The sequence below is a fragment of the Geotrypetes seraphini genome, chromosome 6, assembly GCF_902459505.1.
Source record: "Geotrypetes seraphini chromosome 6, aGeoSer1.1, whole genome shotgun sequence".
NCBI classification, from domain to species: Eukaryota; Metazoa; Chordata; class Amphibia; order Gymnophiona; family Dermophiidae; genus Geotrypetes; species Geotrypetes seraphini.
Window position 1 is genome coordinate 47639374 of NC_047089.1, and position 15852 is coordinate 47655225.

The window sequence follows — 15852 nt, forward strand, 5'->3', positions numbered from 1 at the left end:
TATAAAATACATATAATTGTTCTTGATCCTTCTTGCCACATATGGGACAGATACCGTAGACGTCTGTCCAGCATCAGCTACACTGCCCCACACCGCTTCACTTTTTTCATTCCACATTTTTCCGACAGAACAAGAAAAGTAGAAAATCACTGGACTAAGTGTATAGCCCTTGATGTAGACTGCCCCTTTCCAGGGAAAAATTTCAAGTATCTACTATGCCATGAGAAAGCAAAGCATGAAGAATCAAAAGAATGTTTTTGTTCTAAACATCTCCACAATTTATGTAAGCAGGAACCGAGAAAATGACTGCAAAATTAAGCCATAGACTCTTCTCCTCTTTCAATTCCTCTTTCTCAGACCCCAGTCACCTTTTGGGAGTCATCTATGGGAGCCCAATTTGGTGGGCTGAAGTACAACAACTGAAATAAAAGGGAAGGGAGGTCCCACAGGCCATCATCAGTTTTCTCAGTTCCTAGTTACAATAAGAATACCAAAACCATTTGATAAAGAATAAGAAACAGGATGGTCTTAGAACATATGAATTGCCGCTGCTGGGTCAGACAGTGGTCCATCGTGCCCAGCAGTCCGCTCATGCGGCGGCCCCCAGGCCAAAGACCAGTGCTGTAAATGAGTCCAGCCTCACCTGCGTACGTTCCAGTTTAGCAGGAACTTGTCCAACTTTGTCTTGAATCCCTGGAGGATGTTTTCCTCTATAATAGTCTCCGGAAGAGCGTTCCAGTTTTCTACCACTCTCTGGGTGAAGAAGAACTTCCTTACATTTGTACAGAACCTATCCCCTTTTAACTTTAGAGAGTGCCCTCTCATTCTCTCTACCTTGGAGAGGGTGAACAATCTGTCTTTATCTACTAAGTCTATTCCCTTCATTATCTTGAATGTTTCGATCATGTCCCCTCTCAGTCTCCTCTTTTTAAAGGAGAAGAAGCCCAGATTCTCCAACCTCTCACTGTACAGCAACTCCTCCAGCCCCTTAACCATTTTAGTCACTCTTCTCTGGACCCTTTCGAGTAGTACCGTATCCTTCTTACTTGTACTTCAAAGCTAGCCTCCTAGACACAGCAAAGGTGACATTTACAAAAACTGCAGGTTTGGCGCAGTGGTTAAAGCTACAGCACCCTGAGGTTGTGGGTTCAAACCCCCTGGGCAAGTCACTTAATCCTCCACTGCTCCAGGTACATTAGATAGATTGAGCCCACCGGGACAGATAGGAAAGATGCTTGAGTACCTGAATAAATTCATGTAAACTGTTCTTAGCTCCCTTGGGAGAACAGTATAGAAAATTGAATAAATAAAGAAATAGTAGGGAAAACATGAATTGTAGGTAGGTTATGAAGGAGTTTAATGCAATCTATGTCTAATACCAGGTCAAGTTACTACTTCAGAAGTTTTAGAGCTAGTCTTTAATGTTTAATTGAGATTTTATTGAACAAATAATGTCTCTGGCTCCTGATGTAATCTCAGTGAACATATTAGGAAGCTTACATGATAAAATAAATAGTAAAAAGAAACATAATTTGCAGGCACAAAAGTATTTATCAAGCGCCAGCCATGAAACTATCTTGTACATTTACATAAAAAAAGTTCAGGGAACAGTTCTATAATTGACATTCGAGGCTTCATGCTCAGACGACTTGATGGCAAGCAGGGATGCTTAATCTTCAGGCTGTGAACAGCTTCCTGATTCTTAACTACTGTATGAAAGCTAACTGTTTAAAAATGAATATGGAAAAAAATTGAATCTAATCTTCTATTTGGCGTCGCTCATACCTATACAGGCTCAAGGCGAATGTAAAGAGAGGTAAGAGGGGAGAGAGAGAGAGAGAGGAAGTGGATCGGTAAGAGGGAGATCCATGTTTTGTTATTTGCTACAATTTGGGTTTCTGCCAGGTACTTGTGACAGTGGGGGCAGGATATTAGGCTGGATAGACCAATAGTCTGATCCGGTATGGCTATTCTTATGTTTTTATCAAACTGTTCTTTGGTTGATTTTTATACTTCTTTTCAGAGAGATGACCCTGTTGTTCCTAAAGCCCGAGAAATTCACTATCTGGGCATGATCTTGGATTCTGGTTTATCTGTGAAGTCCTTTGTGAAAACGATCCTTCAGTCCACCTTTTATAAATGGAAACTGGCGCTCCATCTGAAAGATGACTTAACTCTTTATAATTTTAGGACAATTGGGCAGAGCCTCGTCATTCCTCATTTTAATTACTGTAATGCCTTACTCTTAGGTCTACCAAAGTGAACTTTAAAATCATTAGTGATAGCACAAAATGCTGCTGCCAGAGTTTCTCAATTTGGTCTTATTTCTCCAATTTTGGTTTAACTGCATTGACTTCCTATTGAATTTAGGATTTTTTTTTTTTTTTAATAAATTTTTGTTACTAGTCTTTAAAGTCATTTACAAAAATGTCTTGATGATCCTGGCAGCTAGCTTGATGCCCTTCTTCTTGATCATTAAGATCTGCGTCAAAGAATCTTCTGGATATCCCTTCTTTTCATTAAATGAAACTTTAGGAACTGTGGAACTCTTTGCCCCATACTATGGGGTCCTTTCACTAAACCGAGCTACAAAGTAGCCGGCACTGTTTTAAGCTTGGCTGTAAGATGGCCATTTTTTTTTTCTTATCGGCCACGCACAAATCGCAGAATTAGTGTGTGGCCATTAGTGCCTGAACCCTCAATGCCACCTATTTAGTAGACATTAAGGACTCCCTTAATAATCCTGTGCTAAACGGTCAGTGTGCACCAAAGATCATACACTGATTACCACAGAGCACAACTATGGTCTGTCCTCAAATATGCCCCTTCCCCCCACACTAAAGAATAACATGTATTTTTTAGCACAAGGGCGGTGTGTGCTGAGTAGAGGTCTGCACGGGAACGGGGATTGTGGGAATCCCGCGGGTCCCGCGGGGGTCCCGTGGGAATCCCCCCTAACCCATGTGACTCCCACGGGGATCCCCCTCTAGCCAACGGGACTCCCATGGGGATGGAAGGCTTTGGAAGCAGGGTTCGTCCATATAATATAATGGACACGTCAGCCTTAGTAATAGAGGGGGTTTATAAGTTAATTACCTGAACAGAAAACAAAAAAAGGATTCCACCAAAGAGATTCCACAAGGAAAACAGCAATGCAAACAGAAAAGAAACTGTGGAATTGATGATCCTGTCAGAAGTAATTGCTGCTTTTTATGGGGATGGAGGTAATTCCTTGAGGGGTTGGGTGGGGACGGAGAGGATCCTGACGGGGACGGGTGGGGACGGAGAGGATCCTGGCAGGGACGGGCGGGGATGGGTGGGATTTCTGTCCCCGCGCAAATCTCTAGTGCTGAGCCTACAGTTAGCACTTGACTCCTGAACTCGTGCCACTAGCACCATTTTAGGTAGCGATACGCATACATTAGTGCTTATCACCGCTTAGTAAAAGGACCCCTATGAGTATTAAAAAGTCTAATAGTTTTAGAAAATGCTTGAAAACCTATTTATTCCAGCAAACCCGTAGTCTTTTATAATATTTATGATTATAATTGATGACTTATGTGCCTGATTGAAGATAGTATATATGTTAATGTATTCATGTTTTGAATTTTTTTGTTTTTATATGATTTATATATATACACTTTGTACCCCACCCAGAATTGTAGTTGATGCAGGCTATACATTTTTAAATAAATAAATATGAATTCCAGCCAGTCTGTACTGCAGTGGTCTTCATTGCAAGGCCCGTGGAATAATGGTGGTCAGCGGGAACCTCTTTGGAGGCTCCTGATGTCATTCTGGTTTGGTTTGGTTTTTGTGGCCAGCAAAGTAAGTGCCTCCGTTATTGAAAGCAGTGTTTCCTCTGGGTTAAATCTTTAGTCAAGGCCCCCTCATTATTAGTCCCTGTACTTTCTATGCTGCCCCTCTGTCTATTGCTCTGCCCTGGGACACCTCTGCCCCCCTCCTCCTCCCTTCCCCCCTCCCCACACACACACTTCCAGTCCTGTAAATTTGCAGGCCAACATCAGAAAGCCAGGGGGCCTTCTCTCACATCCTCCGACAGCAACATCCTGTTGCCGCAGAGGCAGGACTTGTGGAAGGAAGGTTTTAGGACTGCCTGCTGTGGGCCTGCATTAATCGTTCAGGAAGACAGCACCTGGGGGAGGTAGGAAAAACTGTTCAGGGGAGAGGGATAGGGGTGAGAGAAAGATAAAGATGCTTGTTCTGGGGAGGGGGTTATAGGGGGGAGAGAGGAAGTTATTATTTATTGAAAGCCTCTATACCACTACTGATGACTGGGGAGTCAATTCAGAGTGGTTTACGTGAGCTTCTGTAATAGTGTTACAATAAAGGGTAATACAATAGATGAGATCCACTGATGGTTTAGTATACCGTTTATGTTTATCTTTCCTTTTATAAACACTAGGGAATACTATATTCATCCTATATATACATTCATCTTACATATTTATACCATAATACATTTCACCTACGTAAATATACTCATAATATTAGTATCGAGTACTATGCTCATTTAAAATCCTACTTATGTTCTTGCATAATGCCCGTATCATGTACTATGTTCATCCTAGGTTCACATATCTCCTAATTATTCTCTTTATCTGTACTTTATCCATCATATCCTCAGCGCTCTGAGCATATTTACAGTGATTTATCCTATTGTGTTCCTAGTGGGAGTAGCCAGTTGTTTCCTCTATGCTGCAGCTCCCCCTGTCTGTTGCATTGTTAGTTAAAGTAGTCTATGAAAAGGATGGTCTTTATCTTTTTCTTGAACTTTCTAGTTTTAATTCTTTTCAGAAGGGAGTTTCACCATGTTGGGGCCACCACTGAGAACATTCTTGTCCTGACACTTTTGTATTTGATGTCTCTGGAGGAGGGGGGAAAGAGAGAGAGATGCTTGATCTGATGCTCTCTGAAGTCACTTCCTGGCCCCTTGACCCAGAAGTGATTCAGAGGGGAACCAGGCTGGGGCGAGCAACAGGCAGGAGAAGTTGCTCGCACTAGCAAAGCTCTACAGAGGTAAGGAGTGGGGGGAGGAATGGCGCGAGCATAGCCTGGTGGGGCAGAGAGGTTCCAGCACCCCCACCAACACGACGCACGGAGCGATCTGCACCCTCCTGCACCCTCGTACTAAACCACTGCCCCTGACCCACTCATTCCCTCCCATGGCCACATCCCCTTTCAGTTGCATGCTAAAAAATTTTACATGCACATCTTTATAGAATAGTGCCTAGCAAGATGCTTGCATAAATTCAATTTGCTTCCGGTTCGTGCCAATAATTGATTGTTAGCGCCCAATTATTAATGCTAATTGGCTTGTTACTGAATTAAATTGCACGTTCAACTTTTATAGAACCTGGGGATAAATGCTAATTTTAGTATTTGACCCCCAAGCTGTACCTAGATACTGGCACTAAATACCTGGGGATCAGGCAGTTGTTGGAGGTGATCCGAGTACTGCTGATATTCTGCACTGGAGGACCATGTGGATAAGAAGGGACAGCTATTTTACTTTCTTAGCTTGCCTGACTATCAGCAGTACCCAGGTTAACATCTGGCTCCATCTCCAAACCACCCCAATACTATCTCAGTAATGCTAGGAGAGTTAGCTCAATGTTTCTCATGTAGGTCCTTGCCAGTCAGGTTTTCAGGATATCCACAATGGGGCTCATTTTCAATAAAACAAACAAACAAACAAAAAATAGACATCCAAAAGACAACACAAACTGGCACTTGGATATCTTACTAGTCAAAATGTCCAAGTGGGCATTTTCAAAATTGACTTTCTGTACATCTAGCAGGACTTCTTACCCACTGTGCGTCCAGAATAGAAATGGGTGTGTTGGTAGGCGTGCCATTGGCAGAAAATGGGTGGGTTTTGGATGGGTTTAGACTTGGGACGTTCTGAAGCTATTATTGAATCTTTCCCAGGATGTCCTATAATGAACTTAGATGCTTTCAACTAGACCTGTTTGAGAAGCGTCTAAGTGTCAAAAAGGGTACCCATACTGACCAGATGACCACTCGAGAGATTAAGTAATGAGCCCCACACTCTCCCTTTGTGGTTACTGACCTCCCTTCCACCCACCACAAATTTGAATGAAACAGTGCATACCTAGCTCTAGAACAGCAGCATTTGGTATGGGAAAGCCTAGTAAAGCATCACACAAGTGTCTTAAGTAGTCAGGTAGGTGGGCAAGTGAACCATAGAGAGCAGAGGCCAAGCCTATAAACCACTCTAACTACTACATTTATGGTGAAAAGTGTGAGCCCACCAAAATCCTACTATACTGCAGTATAGGTACCACCTGCAACCATAAGGCTATTGGGATGATGGACAAGTAGGTATAGTAGGTTTTGGGTGAGTTTTGGATAGGGTTACCAGAAGTCCAGATTTACCCGGACATGTTCTCTTTTTAGAAGAGGGGCATCCAGATGGTTTTTCAAAACCCAGCACTGGTGGACAAGACATCCAACTAGACGATTTTTTTTAACAAAATTTTTAGAACGGCCAGCATTTTCGAAAATGGACCCTTCTGGAAGTCCATTTTAGACATTATGCAGGAAACATCCAAAGTCGGACTGAGATGTCCTATCAAAAATGCTCCTTCACGAATATACATGAAAGAGATTTGTCTACAATGCAGGCAATGTATGCAAATCCATCTCAGGACGGACTTGGGAAACACTGAGCTAGATGGTGCTGCTGAAAATTAGTGGCTGGCCTCAGTGAGCATACACTTATCCAGATAGGAGCTGCTCCTACTTGAATAAATCCCACTGACTACTGCAACCTACATTGCTAAAAATCTAAACTAAGAATAAATGAAATAAAAATTGATTATGTACATCAATATATGACCATAAGAAACATTACCTATAGTGTAGAGCTTTATGCATTCTGTACCAAGTTCATTCGCTGCACAACACCATATGTCTGCCTCAAATAGGTCCGCTGCAGGTATCTCATGCTTTACCTTCTGTGTTCCATAGATGTCTCCAGTTTCATTATAGATAGTACCAGTTTTGTTGGTGCACCTATAGATGCAAAAGAAAGTATACCATATCTTTATGCTTTACTTATTTAAAATAGATATTCAATATAGCAAGCTCTGTTTTATAGAAAGATCCACATTTTGTCAAGGATTGGACATGTATTATAGAGAGAAAGAATTGTGACCTTCTATGCCAGCCTTTAGCCTAGGTAATAGGCAAAAAACACACTTGTATAAGGTACTATAACTTGAAAACATTATGTTGTTCATATTATCATTAGTGGATAGATTGTGCTCAGAGACATGCAGGAAAAAAGGGACACCACCCAATCATTGCAGAACTTCCACTTAAATGAAACATCTCTGTGCGTGACTTTAAAAGTATGTTATTAAACAGCACTTATCTTTTATGTGAAGTTCTTTGGCCTCGATGTGCCACATTTCAACATTTCTTCAGGAAGCCAAACAGTGTAGTCAAAAGACAGTTAAGTCTTCTGTAAAGGGTGTCAGTCTGATCTAACTTGCGATTCAAGATGAAATAAGCTTCTGATATCTGCTAACCTTGAGTACTTGTTCACGCTTTGTGTTTTTTAAATTGTGTTTCCGCCTTTGTATTTTTGACTTAGCCTTTAGCCTAAAGCTCTTAGGCTTTGTTTGCACAAGAATCATATAGGATACTCAAGGTGACTGTGCATGACAGCATAATATTTCTGTAGGCCCATGCCCAGAGATGTAGGACCCTATGATGCTCATTTTAAAAAGAGAAAAATGTCTCAAAATACAGCACAAAGTAGCAAGATGGATGTTTTTCAAAGGAAGACATCCGAGTTGCAATTTTCAAAACTCAGATTTGAGACAGTTTTCTCTGCAACTTGTCTAAATCATAAGGAGACGTGTTGGGGCGTGTTTGGGCAGGCCCAGAATTTGGATGTTTAACAGAGTTAATGGAACAAGATTAAAATGTCTAGGGCAAAAATTGGGATTTTTTTATCTGGACCTGTTTCATTCATGACTAAGACACAAAAAGGTGCCCTAACTGACTAACTGACCACTGGGGGATTAAGGCATGACCTCCCCTTTAATCCCTCAGTGGTCACTGACCCCCCCATCTTCCCCTTCCCCCAAAGATGTGACAGTAACAGTACATACTAAGCTCTGTGACAGCTTCAGATATTATAGTCATTGCTATTAGAGCAGCAAGCTGGTCCCAGGAGAATTCATATGAGCGTCGGAGCTGTTGCCGCCATGGCCAGCACTAAAAACCGCGCTACGATTTTGTAAAAAAAAAAAAAAAAAAAAAAGGGGGGGGGTGTTAACTGTTTATAATTTTCAATAAAAGTATACAAAGAAAAAGTTTCTGATAAAGTCACTGCCTGGGAAATAAACCATAAACAAGCAACTGAGTTAGCAAATGTTATGTTATGTTATGTTATGTTATTTATTTCTTATATACCGCTAAATCCGTTAAGTTCTAAGCGGTTTACATAGAAATATACATTAGAGGATACAATTAAATAAGATAAATAAATAAAGAATGGGTACTTTGAAATTCCCTTACTGTCCCGAAGGCTCACAATCTAACTAAAGTACCAAAGACAAACAAATTAGCAAATAGTAGATAGGAAAATAAAGATAGCGGAAATGAGATATAAAGCATCCTAACAAGAATACCGTATTTTCACGCAGATAACGCGCACCCGTGTAAAACGCGCACACGGGTATAGCGCGCAGAAACCACGATTTTATGTACAAAAACTTTTGTATACTGCGCTCACGCATATAACGCGCATGCAGCCCGACTGTCCTTTCGCCCGCCCCGACTCTCCTCTGGCCACCCCGACTCTCCTTTCGCCCTCCCCGACTCTCCGTGCGCTGTCCCGACTATCCGTTCACCCTCCCTGACTTTCCGTGCACTGCCCCGACTCTCCGTGCGCTGTCCCGACTCTCCGTTCACCCTCCCTGACTTTCCGTGCACAAAATTTTTTTTACATAAAAGACAAAACTTGAAAGGGGGGAAAAAAATACCGCACAACCCAAATCCTGAGTATTGGGCAGACACTTATGATAATACAAAAATGGTAAAATCTGGTTTCTGCTTTTCCATAAGAAAAAAAAATTACAAAATATTATAATGGATAGTAAAATCCAAAGCCACAATAGAAAGGACAGAATTTTTCAGTGGTGTTCTACCTCTCAGTAGGCGTTTTGCAAAACAACCAGGCAACTGATGGTGCAGGATAGCTCTCAGACTCACAGATCACATTGTTCAGATGTCGTGAAAGATACGGTTTCCTCGGTTTACCTACTCAAAAAGAAACAGCATTGAGGTTTCCATTTGTAAAGCTGCTACATTTTGGACGCAGCACTACTTCTCAAATGAGGCTCTTATCTACATTTTTCATCTTTGCATATCACTATGGTCAGGAAACCATATGAAAAAATATATATAATAATGGGTCAATATTCATCCAGCGGCAGTGAGCATTTTTTTTTTTTTTAGTTGGCATTATTTCCAAATATTCAATGCTGGCTCATGCGCTGGCGCTAACATTGACTATCTCAGTTTATGGGCCTGGCTATCTTTTATGCAGTTAAGAACAATATTAAGTACTTAACCACAAAACTGATACAGTATAAAATAGGACTGACTTTAACGCGGTCCGATTTAACTGCTAAACTTAGGCAATTAAGTGCTAAGTGTCAGCACCTAACTGCATAAGTGCCAACTCAGATCCTGGATCGCCCGCAAAATAGCTGGCACTCAGTGTAGTGGTTCAGTGGAGATATTCAGTGACACTAAGGGGTCCTTTTATTAAGGTGCGCTAGCCGATTTAGTGCGGGCTAAATGCTAAGGTGCCCATAGAATATAATGGATGTCTTAGCATTTAGCATGCGCTAAATCAATTAGATGGTCAAAACTATCCACACAAAGTGAGGTGAGATTAAGGGTGGTCAAGAAATTATATAGAGAGGAGTAATATTCAGCTTTGGCCCAGTATCCATATAACTTATATGATCAGGTCTGAATTCAGAAATAGCAATAATAATAACCATGAAGTTCTGTGCAGTTTACAAAAGATTAAAAATACAATTGAATCAGAAATAGAGATAAAATGTATTTTTTAAAAAAATTTCTATACCATCAAGTCCAGTATCCTGTTTCCAACAGTGGCCAACCCAGGTCAAAAGTAGCAAAATAGATTCTATGTTGCTTATCCTCGGAATAAGCATTGGATTTCCCCAAGACATCTTAATAATGGCCTATGGTCTTCTCTTTTAGGAAATTATCCAAACCTTTTTTAAACCCCACTAAGCTAACTGATTTCACCACATTCTCTGGCAACGAATTCCAGAGTTTAATTACATGTTGTGTGAAGAAATTATTTCTCTGGCTTGTTTTAAATCTTCTACTTAGTAGCTTCATCGCATGTCCTCTAGTCCTAGTATTTTTGGAAACAGTGAACAAGTGATTCACATCTACCCTTTCCACTCCACTCATTATTTTATAGACCTCTATCATGTCACCCAGAATCATCTCTTCTCCAAGCTGAAGAGCCCTAGCCACTTTAGCCTTTCCTCATAGGGAGTCTTTCAATCATGGCTTCTTGGCTGCATTCCTTGAGGTCTCTACAGTCTATGTTGGTTCCAGGATAGCTATACATAGAGGGGCATAATAAAAAAAAATACACCTACGGTATATCCGTTTTGGGGCTAAGTCACTAGTTGCCCAAAGCCATTCTCGAAAAATACGTCCAACATTTTTTTTTTCCGAGAATCATCTAATTGTACGTTCAGCTGTTTGATCGTCCAGACCGCTAAGTCGTCTATCTTTATACCCCATTTTTGTCATAAAAATCATCCAAATCAAAAACACCTTGAACAAGACCTTTTGGATGTGGGAGGGGTCAGAAAAATGATGGATTGGACACCCAGACATGGCAACAGAGTAGTGAGACACTTTACAGTGTCTTTACTTTACACTGAACTTCACAAAAAGGGTGCCACATAAACATCTCACTACAACTCCCTTATAGGTCATGGTGAGCCCCAAAAAACCTACTAGACCCACCTGTCTACCACCCCAATAGCCCTTCTGGCCGCAGGTGCCACCTATATGGCAGTACAATAGGGTTTGGGGGGTGCACAAGTTTAGAGTGGCTTATGGGCCTGGGTCCTCTTCTCTAAAGTTCACTAGCCCTCCCCCCCCCCCCAGATGCTGATGTTCTGGAGATAGGTATGTATGTTTTTATTCTGATTTTTATGGTGGTATGGGAGGGTCAGTGATCACAGGGGGAGTGTGTGGGGGTCTATACTTTATGTCTGCAGTGGTTATCTGGTCACTTTGGATACCATCTAGGCACTTACACCTGTTTTTAGATCGCTTAAGTCATAAGGTATGAGTTCCGTCCAGGCAGTCTCGTTAAACTTTCGGTTATACTTGCAGTACGACTAAGGGCTCCTTTTACTTTTTATCACGTGCTAACCCCCGCGCTAGCCGAAAAACTACTGCCTGCTCAAGAGGAGGTGGTAGTGGCTAGCGTGGCCGGCAGTTTAGCGTGCACTATTATGCGCGTTAAACCGCTAACGTGGCTTCGTAAAAGGAGCCCTAAGTCTAGGTTAGACATATTTATTTTTTGATTATGAACCCCATAGCATTCATCAGATACATTTCTAAATATATGGTCTAAGGTAGTTTGCATAGTTGGATTACCTCATGGACTAGGCCTGAGAATCTTACTTTGGTCACACTGTACTTACTTCTTACATGAACTGTGAGCAGAATGGTGCAGCTTGTGTTTTGGCTTTCCACTGAAAGTTTGTATTTGCCAGCTTTCGTTCCTGTAATTTTTGGAATATCGATGGAAAAAACACCTCTGCCAAAAAAGCAAGAAACATTTTGTGATTACAGCTTCCTTAACTAAGCATTTTTAAGTTATGGGACTGCTCCAGTGAACAACAGACAAGGTAGATGCTAGAAGTCATAGCTGAAACACAGTCTACCACACAGCTAGAGACAGTGATGTATAGTAACTAACCCCCTCTTTTACTAACACAGAGTGCAGGTTTTAGCGCCGGCAGTGGCGGTAACTGCTCTGACGCTCATGAGGGGATAAATGCAACTAGTTACTGTACTCAAGTAAAAAGTTTTGTTACTTTTACTTCTAAAGAAGTACAGGATAACGTTTGTACTTTGACTTTTACTAAGTAATAATGTCGCCAATTTTTACTATTTAGTTATGAATGATGCATGCAATTAAAAGTAAAAAAAGAAAAAGCGGAAATGAGATGTAAATGGTGATTCCTCAGTAAACCAAATGAAACAGCAAAATGGAACGAGATTTGGCTATTGCAGACCTCATCATGCAAACAGTAGATCATCTCATCAAAAGTTTACAGTTCCATGAAAATGGTTGGTTCTGTGCACAGGAGGAAGGCCAGAAGAGCATTATCAGGTATAAAGAGGATAAATAGGACAAATAGAAATTTGCCCATTACCAGTACATTCAGGGACACTGATCCCCAGAGCAACTGCTTAGGGAAATTCTCTGCCAGGTTTCACAAAACTATTACCAAGAGAGAGAGAGACAGATTGCTTCTTCCTACTCCAATCTTGTCTCGATTGTAAACTCTTTAGAGCAGGGGTGTCGAAGTCGGTCCTCGAGGGCCGCAATCCAGTCGGGTTTTCAAGATTTCCCCAATGAATATGCATGAGATCTATGTGCATGCACTGCTTTCAATGCATATTCATTGGGGAAATTCTGAAAACCCGACTGGATTGCGGCCCTCGAGGACCGACTTCGACACCTGTGCTTTAGAGCCTGGACTGTCTGTTCTATGTTTTGATGTGCAGTGCTGTTCAATATATGAGTGCGCGACATTGCTGAAGGATTAGAAAGTAAGGTTTGCCTTTTTGCGGATGATACCCCAATTTGTAGCAGAGTGGACACCTTGAAGGGAGTGGAACACGTGAAAAAGGATCTGCAAAAGTTAGAAGAGTGGTGTAATGTTTGGCAACTAAAATTCAATGTGAAGAAGTGAAGAAGTGTAGAGTGATGCACTTGGGAGGTAGAAATCCGAGGGAACCGTATGTGCTGAGAGGCGAGAGACTGATATGCATGGATGGGAAGAGGGACCTGGGGGTGATGGTGTCTGAGGATCTGAAGGCAATGAAACAGTGTGACAAGGCAGTGGCTGTAGCCAGAAGGATGCTGGGCTGTATAGAAAGAGGCAGAAGAAAGGTGTTGATGCCCCTGTACAAGTCATTGAAGAGGCCCCACCTGGAGTACTGTGTTCAGTTTTGGAGGCCATATCTGGCTAAGGATGTAAAAGCACTTGAAGCAGTACAGAGAAAAATGATGAAAATGGTATGTACAAGGAGAGATTGGAAAACCTTAATATGTCTACTCTAGGGGAGATATAATACAGATGTTTAAATACTTGAAAGGTATTAATATTGAAATAAATCTTTTCCAGAGAAAGGAAAATGGTAAAACTAGAGGGCGTGAATTGAGATTGGGGGGTGGCAGACTCTTTTTCACGGTGAGTGTAGCAGATGCCTGGAATGCCTTCCCAAGGGAAGTGGTGGAGATTAAAATGGTGACAGAATTTTAAAAAGAGTGGGATGAACACAGATGATCTCTAATTAGAAAATGAATGGTATAAAACACACTAAGGCCCATACTGGGCAATCCTGCACGGTCTGTGTCCCATATATGGTGATTTGGTTTAGGATGAGCTGGCGGGAGCTGAAGCTGATTAGACGCTCCAGTGACAGGATGGTTAGGATAGGCTGGAGTGGGCTTCAATGGCAACTCCAGCAGTGGGAACCTAAAGAGAGTACCGGGTGAACTTCTATGGTCTATTGCCCAGAAGTATTACAAAAAGACAATTGAACCATGAATATATTAACAACAGACTGCTGGTCATCCCATGGAAACTTTGGCATTGGGATGGTTGTCCATTGAATTGGTAGTCTTTAGAAAGGAAGTCTTCTTGTCTGGCCTTATAGCTACAGGGTTCCCTCTCATTTGACATTCTTGCATCAGTTGTCAAAGAATTCAAGGAGTTTGCCATCATATATAAAATGATTAGAACAGCAGCAGACAACGATTCCAACTTTGTGAAAGCTTTATTTATTAATTGGACTGCATGGCAGAGATAACGATGATGAAGATGCAAGTGATGAATCAGACAGCACTATGTCTAGTGCAGATGATAATGACAATAAGGATAAGAAAATATTCTTTGCTCTATAGAAGTCAAGAGATATTCCTTCGATTAAAATCTGCAGACCTAGTCAGAAGACATCAGTCATACTCATGTTGCAACTTGGCCTGATTTGAACAAACTTTTTTTTATCAGACTAAATAATCAACTTTCTGCTAGTACATTTGTTGAAAACCTTTTCAGCTGTGCTGGATTATTGACTCACAAGCTCAGTTGCATAAGTGACAGTCATTTAAAAAAAGGTAGTTTTACTAAAAGAAAAGTTGATTGCATTGTAGAGCAATAACAATGTTAAGAATAGTTGTATTCATTGTAATTCTGGTACTTTTACTTTTTTACTCAAAAAGTATTATTCCCCCCCCCCCTTTTACTATTTATTTATTCAATATTCTATACCGTTCTCCCAAGGGAGCTCAGAACGGTTTACATTAATTTATTCAGGTACTCAAGCATTTTTCCCTGTCTGTCCCGGTGGGCTCACAATCTATCTAATGTACCTGGAGCAGTGGAGGATTAAATGACTTGCCCAGGGTCACAAGGAGCAGCGTGGGTTTGAACCCACAACCCCAGGGTGCTGAGGCTGTAGTTTTAACCACTGCGCCACACACTCCCTACTAAGCAGCGGTAGAGGTTTCGACCGCGGCCCAAAGTGCTATGTGCTCTGACGCTGCTCTTAGGAATTCTAGGAGCAGCGTCGGAGCATTTAGCGCTCCAGGCTGCGATAGAAACCTCTACAGTGGCTTATTAAAAGGGGCTCCTTTCACTTAAATTTTTTAGGGCCCCTTTTACAAAGCCGCAATAGCGGCTGCCGATGTGATAATTGCTCCAATGCCCATAGGGATTTAATGGGTGTTGGAGGATTTGCTATGCAGCAGTTGCTACCACAGCTTTGTAAAAGGGGGGTGTTAATGTGTTCTTCACTGTACTTTTACTTAAGTAATTTGACCAACTCTGGCCAAGATAGAATTAAATAGCAGTCAGATCTATCTGGCAGGCTGCAAGTGCAACAATAACTAGAAGTCCTAGTGAAAAACCAGGTACTTACGTACAGTGGTATAGCGAGGGTGAGAGGTGCCCAGAACGGTGGTGCCCCTGCTCCATACGCTCCTTTCCCAACCCCTCCTGCTGTGCGTGTGCCACTTCCCTTCCCTCGTACCTCTTCAACGTTCCTGGCATGAGCAGCAAATCCCAAGCTGCCAGCATTGGCTCTTCCTCTGACGTCACGTCCTAGGTGCGGGTCCAGAGGTTACATTAGAGGAAGAGCCAATGCTGGCGCGACAAGAGGTTGGGGGTTGCTGCTCATGCTAAGAACGTTACAGAGGTACAGAAGAAGGCAAGTGGTGTGCGCGCGTGGCAGGGTGGTGGTGGTGCAGAGAGGAGGACGGGTGCCTGCACCATCACCAAAACAGCGTCCAGAGCGGACCGCCCCCCCCTTTACTACGCCACTGCTTACGTAGTCACAGCCATCTGCTAAACAATGCAGAAGACTTGAGAGGTTGGATGTTATACTATTGAACTACAGTGTTCCCCCGCGAATTCGCAGTTTGCAAATCGCGGACTCGCTCATTCGCTGTCTGCTCCAACCGCCTCTTCCTGTGCTAAAGTCGGG

At 42.0% G+C, this 15852-nt stretch overlaps 1 protein-coding gene across 1 annotated transcript in view; it reads right to left on the bottom strand.

Moving 5' to 3' along the window:
- The window catches only part of FLT3 (fms related receptor tyrosine kinase 3), a 102127-nt gene that overhangs the window by 76777 nt on the left and 9498 nt on the right, over positions 1 to 15852 (bottom strand). Inside the window, exons 4-6 of the mRNA XM_033948637.1 lie at positions 11775 to 11890; positions 9207 to 9318; positions 6899 to 7059 (exon numbers count right to left, since the gene is read on the bottom strand). Coding sequence (XP_033804528.1) covers positions 6899 to 7059; positions 9207 to 9318; positions 11775 to 11890 — 389 coding nt within the window. The remainder of the gene's footprint in view (positions 1 to 6898; positions 7060 to 9206; positions 9319 to 11774; positions 11891 to 15852) is intronic.